This window comes from Anguilla rostrata, chromosome 10 (assembly GCF_018555375.3).
Source record: "Anguilla rostrata isolate EN2019 chromosome 10, ASM1855537v3, whole genome shotgun sequence".
NCBI lineage: Eukaryota > Metazoa > Chordata > Actinopteri > Anguilliformes > Anguillidae > Anguilla > Anguilla rostrata.
The window spans coordinates 16,535,762-16,555,940 of record NC_057942.1 but is presented as its reverse complement, the minus strand read 5'-3'; the positions used below and the strand labels follow the sequence as shown (position 1 = coordinate 16,555,940).

Genomic DNA, 20,179 nt, shown 5'->3' with positions numbered 1-20,179 from the left:
GCAGTTCTGATGTAAATTGGGGAACGTTACGAATGGAAGAGGGAACTGAACTGTTCCTGAACCCGTACGGATTTTTCCCGTCGCCATTCCGGCTCCGCTCGGTCAGCAGACTCTTAAGTCACGATGTAGCCCCCCAAGGTGGATGCCAATCTGCCCACATTTATGAACAATCGATTTTCAATCCGGCACCCTGCAGCTGAGCTCTCTCTCTCTCTCTGTCTCTCTCTCTCTCTCTCTTTCCTTGTTCTGGTAAATCCCTTGTTGGTTCCTTACCATTCGCTCTCCCCATCTCAGTTGTTTTCCTTGTTTCATTGTTTTCTCAGTGCCTGTAAACGTGTGGGTTTGGAAGCTAACACCGGTTGGGGTTGGAGCCTTTGTGTTGCAGTGCTCCAGCTTGGACAGGCAGCCTGATGAACTCTCATTGCGGGGCACGCAGCCCATCCAGGCTTATCGTTTGCCCACTCTGGAGCGTACCCAGCGGTGTTAGGCCTGACCCTGAATACCACAATGGCTCTGCTTTTACTTCCTAGAAAGTTATGCACCTCTGTTGTGATTCTCTGATGGGGCACTGCACATGCAGGCAAAAGCACTTCAAATCGATTCCATCGCACAGCCTGCACAAGGACCCACGCTCTTGCACTGCACACACATGCACGCACACACACACACACAATCATATGCACACACACACAGACACACTGAGAAAGAGAGTGTGTGTGTGTACATTCTGTTGGTGCGTGTGTGTGTGTGTGTGTCTGTGTGCACACGTGTGTAACTTGTGGGCACCCGGTCAGCAGGGCAGGCCATAAAGACTGAACCCTCCAGCCTGGGTCTCAACTCAGATCTGATTATGGCAGAACAGGGCTTATTGCTACAAGCCTGTCTCTGGCCTTCACTGGGCCTGTTAATCAGAGGACAGTGGAGGGGACTGTGATTTAGAGGGGCCAGCGACACGCTAATAAATGAGGAGTCTAGGGCAGGGTGAAGAGATTCACTTACTGTAATAAAGAAACATGCTCTCCTGTTCCTTTCTTCTCTTTCCTTTCTTTTTTCTTTGCTGTCTCCTCCACTTTTAAATATGTCCCTCAATCCCTCTCTCTCTCTCCCTCTCTCTCTCTCTCACCAACCTCTCTCTGCTCTGTTTCCCTGTCCCTCCTCTTCTTTATTGCTGTCCCCTCAACCTCCCAGCAAATCCCTCGATACCTCTGTTTCTCTATCGGTTTTCTCTCATCGTTACTCTCTCTCTCTTTATGTCCACCTCTGCCCCAACCCCTTAATTTTCATCTTTTTCTCCTTCTCTTATCCATTCTGTCTTTCCATCTCTCTCTGCACTATTGTTGCTTTCTGTCGGTCATCTCTATCCATTTTGCTCCTTCATCTATCTGTCTCTCACTGTCTGCCTCCTCCTCCCTTTCACACCTTTTCACTTTTCCCATCACCCTCTCATTCCCTCTATCTCCATATTTGCCTATTTGTTACTGTTCTCTCTCTCTTGCTCTCTCCATCTCTCAAGTCAATTAATTTCAACATTGGCATGAAATACATACAGTAAATACTGCCAAAGCATCATATGAGAAGAAACTATTTCAAACAGTAGGGAAAAATCTATTGAACACATTTAGTTATTAACTGTTTTATAATATTTGCAAGTTGAATAGGAATAGGTAGCACATTGTACAGTGGTTACTCACTGTTCCTGAGGCTTTGACAGGCTGAAACATACTGTTCTGTGAGTGTGTCTGTTGACTGTTCTGCCAGAAGGATTTGCAGCTTTTCCACATTTGTCAGTGAAGGAAATATGTTTAAAAATTCTCTCTCTCTTTCTCTCTCTCTCTCTGTCCACCCCTCTCCACCCCCATCCCCGTCCGTGTCACCTCCAGTCAGTGTTCTATAAGGGCATGGCCGGGTCTCAGGTGACCCTGTCCAGTCTGGTGACCCCGCCCCGGGCCCTGCTGGAGGAGCAGGCGCGCCACTTGCTGACGGAGGCGGAGCGGCAGACCATGGGTTACTACTTGAAGGAGTACGGCGACGCCCACATCACCGTGGAGGCGCTCGTCATGGCGCTGTTCGAGCTGCTCAACACGCACGCCAAGGTGAGGACACAAGCCCCGCCCACTGCTCTGTTCTTTATTTTAAAATGTCATAGGGAGTATGTGCGCCTCTCAGCTTAAGACATTTAAATTTAAATGTCCATGTGTGTATTACATTACTACCATTTTGTAGATGATCTTATCTGACTTACACAACCTTTTTTTTTGTGCACATTTACACATATAGTGTCTACTTCTTATTCAGGGCATGTGTGTAATGTTCTTTGAGAGCCCATTGCTATCAGCTGGTGTTGCCCGATTCTCTCTGCCTCCCTGGAGACGGAGGTATCCCAGCTACCAGAGGGTAGAGGCGGGCCGCACTTCCCCAGCCAATGGGGCCACGTGGGGCCCTGAGAGTGGCACGTGCTCAGAGTGATCTCTGCCCTCCCCTCCCTCCCCACAGTTCTCCCTGCTGTCTGAAATCCGGGCCCTGGTGGCCCCCCAGGACCTGGAGCGCTACGACGGGCTGGTCCTGCGTCGGGAGGTCGAGGCTGTGAGGGCCCGGCAGGAGAGGGCCGGAGGGCTGAACCCCGACCCCTGCTCCGCCGTCTCCTTCCCCGAAACGCTGTCCTCCTCCTGCGCCAGCTACCTGAGCTCCGCCACGCCGGGCTCGGCACGGGTGTGTGGCAAACCTGGGGTGGAGGGTGAGGGGCCTGCCAGGCTGGCTGCCTGCCTGCCTGTCTGTCTGTCTGCCTGTCTGCCGTTCAGTCTGTCCGTCTGTCTGGCTGCCTGCCTGTCTGTCTGTCTGGCTGCCTGTCTGCTGTTCAGTCTGTCTGTCTGTCTGCCTGCCTGCCTGTCTGTCTGTCTGCCTGCCTGTCTGCCGTTCGGTCTGTCTGTCTGTCTGCCTGCCTGCCTGTCTGTCTGTCTGCCTGCCTGTCTGTCTGTCTGTCTGTCTGCCTGTCTGCCGTTTGGTCTGTCTGTCTGTCTGTCTGTCTGTCTGCCTGCCTGCCTGTCTGTCTGTCTGTCTGTCTGTCTGTCTGCCTGCCTGCCTGCCTGTCTGTCTGTCTGTCTGTCTGTCTGCCTGCCTCTCCCTGTCTGTCTGCCTCCCTTCCAGTCTGTATGACTGCCTGCCTGCCTGCCTGTCTGCCTCTCCCTGTCTGTCTCCTTCCTTCCAGTCTGCCTGCCTGCCTGTCTGTCTGTCTGTCTGTCTGTCTGCCTGCCTCTCCCTGTCTGTCTGCCTCCCTTCCAGTCTGTATGACTGCCTGCCTGCCTGCCTGTCTGCCTCTCCCTGTCTGTCTCCTTCCTTCCAGTCTGTCTGTCTGTCTGTCTGTCAGTCAGTCTCTCTATGTCTGTCTGCCTGCCTTCCAGTCTGTCTGTTTGCCTGCCTGTCTGTCTGCCTGCCTGCCTGCCTGTCTGTCTGTCTGTCTGTCTCTGCTTGTCTATCTGTGTCTGTCTCTGTTTCTGCCTGCCTGCAAGTCTGTCTGTCTGTCTGCCTGCCTGTCTGTTTGTATGAGTCTGTCTGTTTCTCCCTGTTTCTCCCTGCCTGTCTGTCTGTCTGTCTATGTTTCTGTCTGTCTGTCTGTCTGCCTGCCTGCTTGCCATCCTGTCTGTCTGCCTGTCTGTCTTTCTGTCTATAACCCTGGGTGGAGCTCTGGATGTATGTGTAGTGGTTGGGCAGATAGCACATATGGACATGTATGTTCTTGTTAGCTGAGTGAAGGTCTGAAGGGACCAGATGTACCAGTTTTGACACACCATGGGTTCTCACAGAAGTCACTTTTAGATGTGTCTCAGACGAACTTGAGTGTGGGCAGAAGCATTCTAGTCTGAGCTCGGTCATCTAAGTGCATTGAATGTCATCAGCGCTATAGTGTGATGGACTTTACTATCCTGCATTCATCAGAGTAAATGTACTGTTTTATGCTACCATCCCCTCTCCGGCCCTCCAGGAACGACTGCTGTGCTTGATAGACTTGATGGAGGTAGGCCGCCTTATAATTTAGCTTGCTGTGGACCTGATTTCTGAGCTTTTCCTGGGGATGTTGCATTGTGTGTGTGTGTGTGTCTGTGTGTGTGTGTGTGTGTGTGTGTGTGTGTGTGTGTGTGTGTGCCCTGTTGAAGGTATTATTTCTACAGGCCTTTGTATGTACTGTCTCTATCACATAACATTGCCCTGCGAAGCTGCTCTACGTGCACATTCACATCTGTCTGTGTTTACAGTGTGTGTACAGTATGTGTGTTTGATTTGTTATGTACCCCTCCTCAAACACAGGTGTGTTTGTGCTTGCGTGTGTTTGTGTGTACTGTGTGCTAATCCATATGAGCGGCGGTCTCGTTCTCTCTCTTGTGTGCGGGAGCTGTGCGATTAACTGAGCGGTGATTATGAAGGGATCGCTGGGTACTGATGCTGCTCTGCAGCTCAGCGGAGACCTGTCCTCCCTCCCAGCAAGAATCAGAGCTCTGCGATTTACACTGGCAGAGCACATCCCGTCCCCTCTGGGCTCGTATAAACTATTTTAAATGTTAACACTAACTTTTTACTGCTGTAATCAAAACTCGCTTCTGCTAGGCTAAAATCACCGCTGCATTAAAGGCTAAAGGTCCTGTTTTTCCACACTAACATCGCTGCAATCATTTTTTTTCCAGCGTTTGCCCTTAACTTTGACCTACAATTAAATGCAAGCCTTTTGCTCTTTTTGAACACATTTTGGCAAGTTCAGCAATCACTATAATTTAAAAGTTTTCTCATCAGAACCAAAGCAGCACTTGCATTTATTTCTCTAAGTAAAGGATAGGCTAAGGTTAATTTAATCTGATCCTGCGTTCTGCTTGGGTACTGTCCTTACTGATGAAAAGACTCACTCATTCACTTGCTTAATTTGTAATGCCACTTTGGTTACCGCACCGCGTTTCATGTTTTGGAAGAGAACAGCAGTGTTCCCTCTCCTGATTGGGCAGTAGGTTAAGGTTGCAATTGGACCTTCCTAATTAGGGTGGAAATTGGACATGTACAGCCCCACATTGGATGGCGATATTTGTATTTAAAAAAAATAAATTAAAAATGTTAATATCATAAATGTCTTGGGTCATCAAAAGTTCATCACCATCCCTAGTTGAACAACAGCAGAACTGAGTACAGAACCCTTAAGGGAAATTTACACATTTATTTTGTTTTGAAACAGAAGGCAGTGTGATGGAAAAAATATTCTACAGCTGGCATTGTAAATATAGCTTTTCATATAAGGGCAGCAGCCTGGAGAAGTTTGAGCTCTCAACTACACGATAAACATCTGCCCTTTGATGCTAGCAGGGTGAGTGAAAAAAGCCCTATTTTAAGAGTCAATGCGCAATTGTCATACGCTAGCCTTAACACAAGGCGCTGGCGAATTTGGGCGTGTCCGGCTCAATTTCTGTAATTCTGTGACACTGGGCTTTAGCACAACTATGGAGTAGTTGTAAAAGAGGCTGGTTAAATAGGAACAGTTATTAACTGTGGGTGTGATGGACGTTTGGTGTCATTATTGCCAATCAAATCGGCTCATTTCTTTCCCTTGAAAAACAGTGCATTAGCGCCACAGCCAACCGCTAATTTCGTCATGGCCAAAGAACAAACGTGTTCTGAGAGGCTCTTTTAACAGCGTCTCTACGAGCCATTACTTGTGATGTCAAAACAAAGGTTGACTAGTTTTAATAGATTTATTTCCGCCTTACCAGATTTTATTTCCATTTACATGCCAGTGCCTGTTTCTTTGTTGTTCGTTTTTGTTTAATACCACTTTTTAAAATAACCAAAAAAAATCGCTTCAACTAAGTTTCAATATCTTCAGACATGTCCTTGATTAGAGGAATGTACTCTCTCTAGAGAAACAACTCTTTAGCCAACCAGTCCCTGCTTACTCGTTTGCACCGTTTATACAGTTTATACAGATGTTGAAGCAGGTCAGGTTAAGTAGCTTGCTCAAGGGTATAATAAGAGTGTCCTACTTAGAAACTGATCCTAGGTTATAAGCCCAGTTTCCTAACCATTGTACTACAGCTATGCTGCATAGAATAAAGAATGCACTGACTTTCTGAGAGCTGTATTGTGATGCACTGACTGGTCCAAACATCTGAAACGCATTTTCACACGCCAAAGCTCAGTCATTGGCTTAGCCCTGTCAAACTCACAAATAAAAGCAACCTGGCGGTGTGTTCTGAGCTGAATGTACGGAGAAAGTAGCCAATTTTATTGGACAGCGACTGTCAATTTTATTGGATATTCACTGTCACCTAACAGCCACTGTAAATTTGCTGCCTGTAAATAGTGTTCCCTATTGCACTGCCTGATACGGCATCCCATTATGTACTCCATTTTACCATAGTGACAGCTAAAAAATGGACACCACAAGAATTTACTGCACCTACGTGCATGTAACAAATGGGTATCTTACATTATTTGACAAGTGTAGAGCCAGTCTCCCAAATTCCTTGTATCTCTCGTTTAAGTAACTTGCATTGATTAACTCCATACAGGTGCAATGCCCACATAGCCAACTTTGGACTGCATAACTGAACATAGCTTGCATATCAAATTGTCAGAGTGAAATGAACAAAATGCTTCTGGCGTCTGTGTTACAGTATGTGTTCACACACTGTTGTACATTCATAATGCCACGAAAATACTGTAGCAAAATGCAGTTTAAGTTTAAACCTGGTCTGGATCAGTTTAAAAAAAAACAAACACATTGCAAAATGTTTCTAATGACACACACCCTATTGTGGCATTCAAACAATGTTGACACAAACGGATTTACTGCAGACAAAACCTGACGCAGCTGACAAATATTCCATTTGTGGGAAACAAAACTAGCAATTCCACGTCCAGGTGTGGTTGCTCTTGCATTGTCATGAAAATATGGCTCCTTTTCTTACAGTTTTCTATTTCAATAAAAAGTACCGTATTATGGACAATGAAATCGTTTTACTTCTGTTTTTAACACCACACCGTTTAGACTTTAAACAATTAAAATAAATGAACACCAATTACGCTACAGAAAAACAACATTCCAATAAACAGATTCATTCGATTAAAGTAATGAATGAAAATGAAAGTAATTTATAACACCTATTCTTGGTTTTCCTAGTTTCTTATTGCTGCAAAGCATTCTGTAAATGTTTTGAGAACCACTGATTTGGATTGTTTCACTCATCTTTTGTCTCCTTTTATTTGAATTTCTCGCCTTCTGTCTTTTTCAGAATGACAGCGCGTTGGAGGGCAGCATCGACGTGCCACAAGATGCTTTCAATGCCCTGCCCGACATCTCTCTGGTGAGTCCTGTAGTCTCAGAAGCTCTGAACTCAGAGCAGAGCTTTTTGTGTCCACCGACTCCGCTCCCTTTCTTGTAAACGCTGTAAGAGCTTGATTATAAATGTGAAAGATCTAAGGTTGTGAAAGTGCTTGGTTTTCCTTTTTTAGAACCATACATATCCTGTAAAATGAAAACCAGCGTTGTGAGAATCAAAATTCAATGTCACCATTGTTTCGTTTTACTGAAAACACAATCCATGTGATAACCTGGTTAACCATGCAGAGATTTTCAAATCAAAAATACAACTTGGTAGCTTCATCAGAAGGCCATTCATTTGAAAGAGTCCATGACATATTCCTTGAAAGCCATTAAAAGGTCAAACGACAACTGCATGGGTTACTGTGGAACGAGACAAACCTAATTTCACTCCAGTTACTCTTTTGCACAGACAACCTAACTCTGAAAAGTTGCAGAACTTTGATATTTAGAGGTCGCGTTTGAATGAGAGCCAGAGTCCGCATTATGGAAAAGCTGCTGTGGTAATTTGCCTGCTCAGTACATAGTAACATTAACAGAAATGGTCTGTTATGACATTTGATAGAACAAAGTTATAAATAACATTCGCAGTTCGGGCACGCAAAGCTCAGCACGTTTCACATCCATCCAGCTACACTTTCATTTCTGCTGGATAAAATAAGAAAGTAAACAGAGCACGTACATCCAAATAAATGATACGCAACCAACCAGCTACACAGCAGGTTGCATGCTACAGTGTACTTATAGCTAATACTGAGTTACATTTTCAAAGAATAGGAATAACTTAGAATCAATTACTAAATCAATCCATTGATCTTATTTGATATAGTGCTTTTAGCAAAGGGGATGTCACAGCCCCCCCCCCCCACTCCCCCCACCACGAAATTTAACAAAGTGTCCTTTTTCATCAACCATATGTATGATGTTTTTTTTTTCTCTGTTCATTGCAAACTCAAAGGCATAGTGGGTGTGTGTTTGTGTAGAAGAGCCAGCAAATGGGAGGGGGACATTAGAAGGCCCTAAAATACTGTAATCTTTGCCAATAAGAGCCCCCCCCCAGCTCACAGCAGGCCAGCGCAACAGCAACAAAACCAGAGGTGGGTGGGTGGGAGGGGGGGGTTACTCGAACAAAGGCACAAAGTGAATGTGCCCTACGGAGAGCCCAGACGCTGACCACAGAGAGCAGCTTAGTCAGCCTGGCTGCAGAGAGAGGACAGGCAGTGCTGCCTCTGCCAGCTGAAAGATTTAGAGACAGCCTGCCACTTTCTTACCATTCGTGGAATAAAAAAGATCAATAAAAGCAAACGCGTTCTTCTGCCCGAGGAGCGCAGGGGTCGCCCCCGGATTTCCAGGTCACCCTGTGTCAAATCTCAAACTCCTCCAAGGAGGAGAGCCACATACCGGTATCGTAAACTCAAGGGGAGAGTAGTAATTCCTACTTTTATCCTCCTGTTTTATTTACAGTTTAGGAGCGAGGAATGCCTCGTTTTTGTCATAGGCCCCTCCTTTTTGTCACAGGCCGCACGTTCTCTCAGCCACCTCTCATGTTCTCTCTGCAGTCCAGCAGCTGGGCAGTCATCGGCATTGCACTGAGGGACTACGCTTTGGCCGGCAGGCTGCGGGTTTCTCATTGGCCGGAACGGTCACGTTTTAGTGGTGAGGCGGGGAGAACCCTGCCGACCAATCTGCTTCTTCCACGGGCGACGGCACGCCTCAGCCAATCGCTGCAGCGCTGCCGGCCACGTGATGCGTTACGACCTGCGTGTTTTATCTCACGCTACTTAAAAGCTCTCACGCTTATTTTCAGAGAAACAAATTGTTTTCAGTACACCTTTCCAAAACATGAAAACTGATTTGAGAGAAGCAAGCGAGAAGGAAAGCAAGGGAGAGAGACAATTGAGGGAGCGTGAGAACTGAACTGCTTTCAGTGTTTGTTCTGCGTTTTGAACTTGAACGAAATTAAATCCGGCTTGCTTCATAAAAGTATTCAGCAGGGTGCTGAGCCTTCTGTCAACATTCTCCTGCCTTTTGCGAGTGAAATTGATTTTGTTTTTAAACAGCACGTTGGTTTGCTGAGTTAATCTGGCGGTTGGTGTGCGAGCGTGTGCGTAAATGGGTGAATGAGAGGCATTCATTGTAAAGCGCCCTGTGCAGTAGTTGCTTGAAAATGCGCTGTATAAATGCAGTCCATTTAATCTCAGCACACCAAAGGCCTAGCTGGACCCGGAGCAGAGGTGAGAGCGGTGAATTGAGATGGGGAGGTGGGGGGCGTGCAGTTTGATGGTAAGGACAACCAGAGCGTGCTGTGTGTGCATTTCTCCTTCCAGGATGAAGTGCGGTGTGCGTCCGACTCCCCGCCCCCCTTCAAACCCCCTCCTCCCCCGGGGGTCTCGAGGCAGCCCAGCAGGAGGGACCGGTCCAAGCAGGCCTCGCCGGGGTCGCCCCAGTCAGGGCTGCTTTTCACCACCCCCTCCGCCTCCAACCTCCCCCAGAATGGTGGCCACGCCTCCCCAGCCTTCGCCCCTCCCACTGCCCCTCCCACACACAAATCAGCGGTGGCCCAGCCGCCCCACGTCTCGCCCCAGCCCCCGGTCAGCCCCTCCCCCCGGGTGCAGTCCCCGAGCGCGGCCAACCCCGCTCCTGTATCTCCCAAAACCCCCGCCCGCCCTGCCCCTCAGACTCCGCCCCCTGCCCCCTCACTCCCTCCCTCACCCGCCCCCTCCCTCCCCGAACCCACCCCAGCCCCTCCCAGCCCGGAGAAGGCCCCGCCCTCTTCGCCCGGCTCGGCCCAGCAGTTTATCAGGGTGGAGATTCACAGGCCCGGCGCGGAGGCTGATGTCACCGAGGTTCGACCGCTGCCCCAGGCCAGAGGTGAGGGGGGAGGGGGGAGGGATCAGATGCACACAGTCAGTCCACAGAGGCTGCGCTGTCATCCCGCGGCAGCCTTTGATCGCAGCAGGATCGATCGGGTGCTCGTTAAACGCGTGTGATATTTATTTCTGAAGCCTGTGGACGCTGCTATGGCAACATGAGCAGATTGACACCTGCAGAAGCTCTAATTGCAATACTCCAGATATTTCATGTATATTTACAGTGTACTGCCAGGCTTGTTTGCGTGTGCTTGTGTTTAAGTGTACTGTGTGTTTGTGTACACACACACATGCACGTGTGTGTGTGTGTGTGTGTGTGTGTATTAATGCACATACACATACATGCATGCATATGTGTTTGTTTCTGTGCAAACACACGCATGTTTGTTTGAACTGTATGTGTATTCATTCCTTTGTGTGTGCGTGTGTGTGTACGTGCATGAGTGAGTGGGTTCCTTTATGCACGTGTGCGCGTCTGTGTGTAACTGCGCATCTGCACACGTGCAGGCACCACCCTGTCGCAGCTGTCAGACAGCGGGCAGACGCTGAGCGAGGACAGCGGGGTGGACATCGCCGAGTCGGGGGGGCTCAGTAAGGACAGCAGCCCCCGTCCTGCCAGGACGCACCCACAGCGGGAGCCGCAGGGAGCCGCGTCGGCCGAGCCCTCCACCAAACCGGTGAGAGAGAGGGAGGAGAAGGGTGTAAGAGAGAGGAGAGGGGAGGAGACAGAAAGGAGTGGAGGACAAAGTGGAGAATCATCTAACGCTTTGTTTGAGGACATTTAGTTTGGGTACACGTTCCCAGCGTGCACATTAGTCTAGTGTGCCAGATGCCCCTTGAAGCTTGAAGGAACATTGCAGGAAGGCCTTTGAATGTCATTCACTTTTGTCAAGATTTTACAGTTTTTTTCTTTTTAGAGTTGTGCATTGTCATTTGCATTGATTTCATCATGAATGTTAGCAATTTAATTTAAGTGTGCTGTTTCAGTGCCTCCAAATGCAGCATTACAGTATATTTGAGACATATCATCTCTGATGTTTACACATATCCTCTATACTTTTTCATGACTTTGACAGAAAGGTTCTTTGGAAAAATAAATATGTCCTAAGTCTATCTGGGGAACATTCTCAGCATAACATTGTCTCACCGCCAAACAGACAGAATACTCCCCATTGTTTGTGCAACATTTAGTGATAGCTGAAAGGAGAGATATAAGGGTTGTGTATAAGGTTGTGAAGAACAGAAATGTGGTTGATGTTTCCTCACTAAGTTTGAAAGCAAACATTGCAAAAGCTGAGCAGGAAGCAGAAATGACGGACAGTACGGTGGAGGGGAATGTTGAGTGAGAGAGGTGCTCTGAGAGATTGAGTTATGGACACTCAAGGATTAGCCTGTTATCAGGCTGTCATAGAGGTTTGCTTAGAAAGGCAAAGCTCTTTAACCCTTTAAGGTGAGAGATGACAAATATATGATTAGAATGTCCTTTACTGAAGATTCTAATGCTAATGTAACAAGCACTATTGGTACCTGGAGTTCTAGAACACTGATTTAGAATTTAGATGCTTTGGAGTTCTAGACTAGAACACTGACTTGGAATTTAGAAAAAAACATTCCAAAAAAACCTACCCTTCAAAGGGTTATTAGCCCTGGGTTCTCTTACTGCGTTTCCTTTCCCCCCTCTGTCTCAAACTGTGCCCTCCCTGCTCTCTCACTGTAGCCGGGGTTACTGGAGCCCACCTCCACCCTGGTCCGCGTGGTGAAGAGCGCCAGCACCTTGGGCATCGCCATTGAGGGGGGTGCCAACACCCGCCAGCCCCTCCCCCGCATCGTCACCATACAGGTCTGTCACATGGGGGTCAAGGGTCATTTCTGCTGCATCCTGCACCACGTAACCTAACAAGCAATATCCTCCAAAAACCCAGCAAATCATTTTTGTCCCCTGTAGTGGACATGAGTTTCAAATGGTTTTAGATCTTAATCTCACCCATTCCATTATTCTACTATGCTGAAACCCATTGTTCTGTGTAAATAATGTTATTAATTTAAACAATTACATTTTAATACTAATAAATAATCATCCAAGACACGTATTTGTACTATGCCAAAAACATTTTTTTTTTTTACTTTTTTCTGTGGGGTCTCAGGATGGTATGTCAATGAAAAGGGCCTGCTTGGTGGCTCATCCTTTTGAGATACAGTTTCAGTGTTCAGACAATGGACTATTAATAAATATGAACAAAGTGACTGTGACGTCACCCATTTACTTCCCAAAGACCTATACCAATGACCTCACGGGGCAGCACGCAATTGTCTGCAGCATCGCTTGGGGAAGAGAAATATCTATGGTAAATAATGTCTATGGTTTGGAAGCAAATCACACTGGTGAAGTGTCTGCTGTTCAGCCTGTTAGCTCGCAAAGTGACACGTACATGTCACAGACTTATCTGATTCTCTGGAAACGCTTATGTGAACAAGGCCATGCTCGATTGATTTCCGAGTTTGAGTTCACAGGTGGCTCGCGTGATTCATTTTCTCTCGGCTAGTTTTTTGTTTTGTTTTGGATTTTGTTTCCGTAACAACGAAACACACAAGTGCCTAGGCTGTTCTCCTTTGTAAAGGCGGAAGGCGGTGGCTCCAGCTCCGCGTCTGCTTTGGGCGAAAGGAAAAAGATGGGCTGAACGGTGCGGTGGGCGGAAAAGAAAACAAGGGCGGCAAAATGAAAGAGAGGAGCAAAGAGGGATTGTCGGAACAAGGCGCTCTATAATTAAGGGAAGGAGCGGGGGGGGAGGGGGGGCGAGAAGGAGAGGCGGAGAGGTGGCGAACACCCTGGGACTAGTGGACTTTAATTTCCCCTCCACCAGAGAGATCGTTCATCAGCACTTTCGCAGATATGCAGAGGGGACGAAGCCGAGGCGATGAAGCCTTTGTCTTTGCTCGTCTTGTTTGTTTTGCGCTTCCTGATTTTCATGCCAAATGTCCATTTCAGCCGACAGGAGATTTCCATATCAATACTGCGGTGGCCATAAATATCAGGGAACACAGACCACTGGAGGTGTGTACAATTTCATATTACAGTGGCTTTGTGAGGACACTCACACCATGGGCTACTGTTACCACACTGGACCTTCCTTGACACATGGTACCTATGATAACAATAAGAACACATCACAATTAAGAATCCCTAAAATCCAGAAAGTCTCTTATTGCTTTTTTTCTGGTCCGTTGTGTCTTACTCCCTCATTTCCTCCGTACAGAGGGGCGGCTCCGCCCACAACTGCGGCGAGCTGAAGGTGGGTCAGGTGATCCTGGAGGTGAACGGGATCTCGCTGAGGGGGCGGGAGCACCGGGACGCCGCGCGCCTCATCGCCGAGGCCTTCAAGACCAAAGAGAAGGACCACGTCGACTTCCTGGTCTCCGACCTCAACGTGGCCCTGTAGGAGGCGCCAGAGAGACGCTGCGTGCGGTGCGGTGACGGCGGGGATGTGGAGTGTGGAGAAGGAGGGGTCAGTGAAAGGCGAGGTAAAGACAGACCAAGGCTCGTGCAGATGTTTCACCACACTTCCCATCCTTCTCCCCATAAGTAGGAATGTGGGAGGCCTGGGGGAGGGGCAGCAGAGAGGCCCCGCCCACCAGGGCGTGTCCCAAGGTCTCTCAGTCCTCGTCTCCACAGGTGAGGGGAGCAGGGGCTGTGAGGTTGGGCTGACCAAATTAATGAATGTCCAGCCAATTCAAGAACAGGGAAGGGGGGTGCTGGGGGGGCCTCTGGGGAAAGGACACAAGACTCAATGACATCATGGAGAGCAAACTGCAGTGCCCTCTTACTTCCTGTCACTGTGAGCCCCCCCATCTTGACGGAACCCCAGCTACCGCAGCACCCCAAGTATCATGGGACTGAGGTAGCAGCGAAACAGAGACTCTGAAAACTATCACAACAACAGATGGGCCGAGAGAGCTTCAGCAACAGCCCCTCTCTCTCGTTCTCTCCCTCTAAATGGGGGTTTAGCATTTCTTTGGATCAGTCTGGGACTCCCACAGAGAAACAGCTTGCGCCGTCCCAGAATCCCCACCACATAACATCACCTCATCAGCTCCAAAGAATCGACTGTTTTCTACATGTGTTTACGGGTGCCATTTTCTATAAGTACGCCCCTCACACACACATTTGCACTGACATCTCTGTAATATACTTATATGTATATGTAAAATATATGTACAAATAAATAGTAATATATATGTGAAAATGCGAAGGTCAGAGATGTGATTCTTAATCAGGTCTGTGAGGGTGTTATTTTTGCTAACAGGATCACTTTAGCCAATTGCAGTTATTTCTTACAGTAATAAGGGTCGCTTAAACCAATCCGCTTTAATTGCCTTTCCCTCATTGGCTGAGTTCACTTTCGCTTGCGGAGTTCTGCGCCCCGGCCTGCTTCCATAGTTACGCTAAGCCGCGGTAATTAAAAGTCTGGTGGCGGCAGCGGCGGCGGACGTTTCCGGAGCGTGGCGTGACCGGTAGCTCCGCTGAAGCGGGCCCGGGGGCCTGAGCGCGTGTTACAGGGTCGATTTTCTTTTTCGCCGGAGAAGCTCGGAAACACGCTACGATTCAGGGGAGACAGCAGAGGGAACTGGGGTAACAAATGAGCACTTTATCCAAAGCGGGAGACTTAATGAGACTGTAATGAAGAGGTAGAGAGATGGCGCGATTGAGAAAATGAGGAAATTACCAAAAGTGTATGTTGATTGTAGGGTGTGCTGGGAGGGGGAGGCGGCTATTTTCGGAGAGGCGGATGAATAGAGGGACAACGGAAAGGTGACTTGTTTACTGAGGGAACAAAGGAGTGTGACTGTGTATGTGTGTTGGAGTTACTGTTTTTGTATGTAAATGTATGTGTATGCATGTGTGTGTATGCTGTGTTTTTGTTGTGCGTGTTTGTGTGTGTATTTTTGGATGTGAATTTAAATAATATGTATATTTATGTGTTTTTTCTTGCGTTACTGCATGTCTGTGTGTATGTGTATGTCCAAGTGTGTGTGTGTGTGTGTTTTCCTCAGTAAGAAAAAATGAAGAGGCAAGAGTTTTGGATTAGAGGGTCCGTAGTGGTAAGCTTGTTACAGGTGTATGGAGCTGTCACTATGGTGACAGAAGTTCCAGCCAGAGAAGTGTACTCAGAGTTTCCATTTGTCTGTGTGACCTTCTCAAATCAGGAACTTGGACCTAATAAAATATTGAACAAATAATATTTTGAATATGCATTTATGATTTGAATGAGTTTAGAAAGGGTTTTGCATTATTTTTCTAAGAAAAGATATGATATACATGGTTGTTTTTTTGCAGATGTGCACGTATTGGGCCCCAAAAGTAGTGTTATACTGTATATAATAATGCAATTGCAGCAGCGATTCCAATGTGTAAAGAGATATCAGTGTAACTTGATAACATTATAAAGAGACAAAAATGTAACTTTCTACTTCAGCAGTTTCACAGTAAATGATCCACACCTCATTCAGTTTTGCTTTTAGGTTTGGCTCTTCCTGCATTTTTTTTTTCATTTGTGCAATTTTCTGGCCTGAGGCTGAATGTGTTCTAAGGATGAATCTGTAACAGAAAGCCCACACCATGTGAATTACCTGGGGAATAACAGGAGACTTAATACACAGCAGAACATTCCTGCTAATGAGAAAACAATAAATAAATTTTAAAATCCTCGAATGGCTTTGTTGTGTTTTTGTTTTGTCACTTTAGTCACGTCGCAGCTGTGTAAAACAATGCCCACCGGATGGCGTATTCCACGGTGCAATTTTAATACGGGACTGTCTGTAAACCTTGAAGCTGGATCATTTCCTGAACTTTGAACGCACCTGAACCTAGGTGCTCCATAATGAGTGTGTTTATTGCAGTATTCTGTGCGGTGTGTGTGTGTGTGTGTGGGTTTTTTTAATCCCACAAGGGACCTTACCATGTTTTATGGCAAATAGTGGTGGAGTTTTGTTTTGTCTCAGAGACTACACGAGCGTGTGCAAAACGCTGCCTTTGATGTCTCTCATGTAATTTAACAAGTGAATACAGATAACAGCTTGTGAGAGGTGACTGTCACAGTTGCACAGAAGCTCTCTCTAGCGAGCACTTAAAACCCCGCGTTTCTCCCTTTCTCATGCTCGCATACCTAATCAAAAATTCTCCCTCACGTCAACAGTAATTCAAGGGGCCTTGCTGCCATGCCAGGTACGCAGAGGTGAATCTTGAAGGTCACAAATTCACTTCAGCGTTCGCTTACCCAAGCATGTTAGCGTCACGCTCCCGCATAAAGCTCTGTGACATTTTCGAGCCCTTGTGGAGCCTTGATTTAAATTTAGGAAAGGGTAATTTTCTCTCACTTGAAATCTGGCCTGGTATATGGGCTCGAGAGCACAGCATGTGATTTCCAGCGAGATTTCTGCTATCCTGGCTAACAAATCAGGTCTGGGACAGCAGGTGGCATTGTAAAACATGCAGCAGGCAGACTGGAAACAGTTCCTTTGCAGCCCCAATCTCAGATGCCAGTAAACAGAAGGGACAGTGAAATGTATTTCCTACACTGTGATCAGAAGAACAGATTTTGTTTGTGTGGTATGCTGAGGTATTGTGTCACTCCTGTTCCCTTTAATTCCATGACCCAAGATAAGATAACATGGACCATCTGTATTGTGTAGTGAGTGACTCAGCACTATCTACTGGAAACAATATAACACATAATCATCTAGGGATGTCATCTCCATTAGTCAACAAATTTTCCAGGACTTAATCTAGTGAACCTCTCGACGTATGTCTGTAACTGCTTCTTGACTCAATGTTGTTTTATTTTTCGCCTCATAAATAAACTGACTATACTGTTTAATAAGAAGCTATAAGATACATTGCACAAACTCCCTGCTGCCGTGCTGTTTATACACAATCAATGTCTTTGATTTTCCAGTAAAGATAACTGCACAACAAACTCCTGTACAGAAACTACATTTCCAGCGCTTGGTCCTGGGAGTTTTTTTAACACTGCCAAGAAAAATATTGAATTGACATTCTCTTCCCCTCTCATCTCACTTATTATAAAAAAGACAAAGTTGTTAAAATTCCTAAAAAGGAATCTGTGCAATTCCACCTTGTTTTTTCAGTTTGAGGTCTACAAGATCTAGAAAAAGTAGAAACAATTCAAGTGATAAAACATCACACTGAAAAATTGGTTTATTGTCAAGCTGTATAGCAGTCAGTAGGGTGACAGCCTGTATACAGGCCCCTGCCATGGCAGCTTTTGAGCTGTGATCCTTTTCACAGTCTGCTACCCTCCAACTTCTACCTGTCTGAATAAAGCAAAAACTAAGAAAGGAGGGTGAACTCTCTCTTCTTTTTATTTGAAAAAAAACTTTTATATTATGGTCAATGCAGCACTTTTGTATTCTTTTTAAGTCTTTTAAACCCACATGCACTTGTGTCTCACAAAGGTTCACTTGTAAAAGGATCAGCCATGAATTTTACACGCCAGACATTAACAGCCTTTTTGTGAAGGCGGAGGTCGCTTATGGGACACGCACCAAGTGCTTTGGCAAGGACAGGGTAAGACAACCTTGTGCATAAAAAGGCCTTCAATTAATGGTCTTCTCCAGAGCTAAATTATCCTGGAAATCAATCACATAAATGAAATCCTTTCTGGTATGGGAAGCAGACAAAATAATTCAGTTAATCAAAACAAGGATAATAATATCATTTATTGCGAGAGTTGACACATAGGGTGACTTATAATGTCACACCTTGTAAATACTGCAGACTTATGTAAAAAAATTTTTATGGTAAAATCCTGAGGTAAAACATCAGAACTCCATTTGGGATGTAAACCTGCAACTCCTCAGATTAGAGTGTAACACATCACTGTGCCACAACCTTTGGCTGGCGTTTGATTGCAATGGAAAGACGTACTCATACACTGGTATGGTATTTAATTCATCCTTGAGCTAGCCTTGAGGGATTATTTCTCGGACGGTGATGCGAGGATGATCATAAAACAGGAAGTAACATACGCTGTAACTTCCCAAGCACCGGCCTGTACTCCAAAGTTGAGTCTGGTAAGTTCTTCCAGTCAGAAACCGGCATGGTTTTCTTCCCCTTTGGAGTTTGGTTCACTGCCATAGACATTGCGGCTCTGGGGAGAGACAATCCTGTCTTTTCCGCACAGCCCCATTTACACTGATGAGCATCAAGAGTGTTGAGAGAGACACTGCCATCAATGAAAATTCAATGAAATGCATTTAGGCAGTTTAAAGGCAAAGGCAATTCCATCAAACAAGGCATTTTTATATTATTAAATACCGTCCCCTGTTTTTCAGAATACTGCCAATTTTTCAGAAAAGACATTAAAATTTGATGTCAGTTTACCCTGGTCCCACACACCTGTTCCTGACACAATCAGCTAAACAGTTTGCAGATCTCCAGAGCTTTTCACCAAATGAAAAAACACAATTTCTCCATCCGATTAACAGCATGAAGCCAAAGAAATTTGTCCAATCAACAGCAGCATTTCAGGAGTTACCTGCCAAGTAGCAGGACCTGCCCTCAGCAGACATACGGTAGCTTATTTGTTCTCTCTCAGCCACCGGGAGCCATTCACCACAGCGATTACCAACCTGACTGACTTCCTGTTAGAACACCCTACCCCAGTAAAAAGAAACCAAATACTGGAGTGTCCCACTACTGGAGTCACCTGTTCACAGTGAGCTGAATGCATTGCTCAGACTCCAAACAGCAAGGTCTAAGCTACAGGTGAACACCTTTACTGATTGACTCATTTGAGACCCAGACATACACACTAATGACCACTTCTGAGAGACTTGGTGTGCCGAGTAGAATCTCTTCTTTTGTTTGTGATTCTAAAGCTTGATTAATGCTGTCTGGGAAAGGTGTACTTTCTGGTATAACAGAGCTTCATGAATGAAATTGGCATCTATTAAATCCAGCTAAACTGGCCATGTCTATATATATATTTTTTTTAAATACATAATGGATTTACCTTTTATGAGGGGCTGTGGTGGGGTGGGTGGAGTTCAGTCTATGGTGCCACAACATAATGCATAAAGGCTTTTTAAATCTCATTCAGTATTACATTATTCATTCATATGCATTTTCTAAGCCAATTCTTTTAACCGTGGAAACATAGCAGATGCTTTTAAAGCAAATTACTCTGAAGGTTTTCTGATGAATTTTTTTTCAATGGCACAAGAGTATAGCCGGCAGAGAAAGCAGACCTGCAACCTCCTGGTCAGAAATCCAGTCTGTTAAGGGCTAAGTAGGTTGAGTGATTTAGATGCTGGCAGTGCTGACTCAGTTTTGGTCCATATGCGGTGTGACAATCTCTGCCTCTAACAATGACATGAAAATCAATGCTGAGCATTTGGTTGAGTCAGGAATTATACAGGCATTAATGGCAATACTAATAAAAAATGCTCCAATCTGCTAGGGCAGAGATAAAATAATTTTAGAAAAGCTTAAACTAACAAGGTGGGGCGTGGGGGGGGGGAGGGGAATGTCACATGTTCTTGTCTAATATTGTTTCCAGTTTAACCTCACATAATAACCCATTAATATGTTTTATGTATGCTCCTTGTTCTTTATGAATTCAACTTTGCTGGATCATAAATAATGTGCCGATAAATAATGTATTGATAATGTATTGGCTCCCCCTAGCGTCAGTAACTCAGACATTTAAATGTTTTGCGCAATACCGTAGTAATATCTTTGGTAGTAGTGACAAGTCTCCCTCCTGTGGACGTCGGTGATGTTACAAAGAAGCAATGCTTTTCGCTACTTTTTTCCTGACGCTTTGCAATTGCAACTAGAATGTTAGCTGGCCAGTTAACCTTGACTGTACCATCACATCATATATATGACGATTAAAGTAATTCATTTTCACATTATAGCTGTATAGGTACAGTGGAA

General features: G+C 45.9%; 1 protein-coding gene across 3 annotated transcripts in view; it reads left to right on the top strand.

The window, feature by feature from the left end:
* The window catches only part of LOC135265143 (whirlin-like), an 82,246-nt gene extending 66,330 nt beyond the window's left edge, over positions 1 to 15,916 (top strand). The window contains exons 6-14 of one of the 3 annotated variants that reach the window (XR_010332867.1): positions 1,881 to 2,093; positions 2,494 to 2,709; positions 3,980 to 4,012; positions 7,266 to 7,337; positions 9,682 to 10,225; positions 10,732 to 10,901; positions 11,942 to 12,064; positions 13,479 to 15,392; positions 15,427 to 15,916. Coding sequence is in view for 2 of the 3 variants with exons in the window: in XM_064354468.1 (XP_064210538.1) it covers positions 1,881 to 2,093; positions 2,494 to 2,709; positions 3,980 to 4,012; positions 7,266 to 7,337; positions 9,682 to 10,225; positions 10,732 to 10,901; positions 11,942 to 12,064; positions 13,479 to 13,661 (1,554 nt within the window). In the remaining variant the exon portion in view is untranslated. Of the gene's footprint in view, positions 1 to 1,880; positions 2,094 to 2,493; positions 2,710 to 3,979; positions 4,013 to 7,265; positions 7,338 to 9,681; positions 10,226 to 10,731; positions 10,902 to 11,941; positions 12,065 to 13,478 lie in introns of all 3 variants that reach the window. The other 2 variants (XM_064354468.1, XM_064354469.1) reach the window with 2 other exon arrangements.
* Positions 15,917 to 20,179: the final 4,263 nt, after the last annotated feature.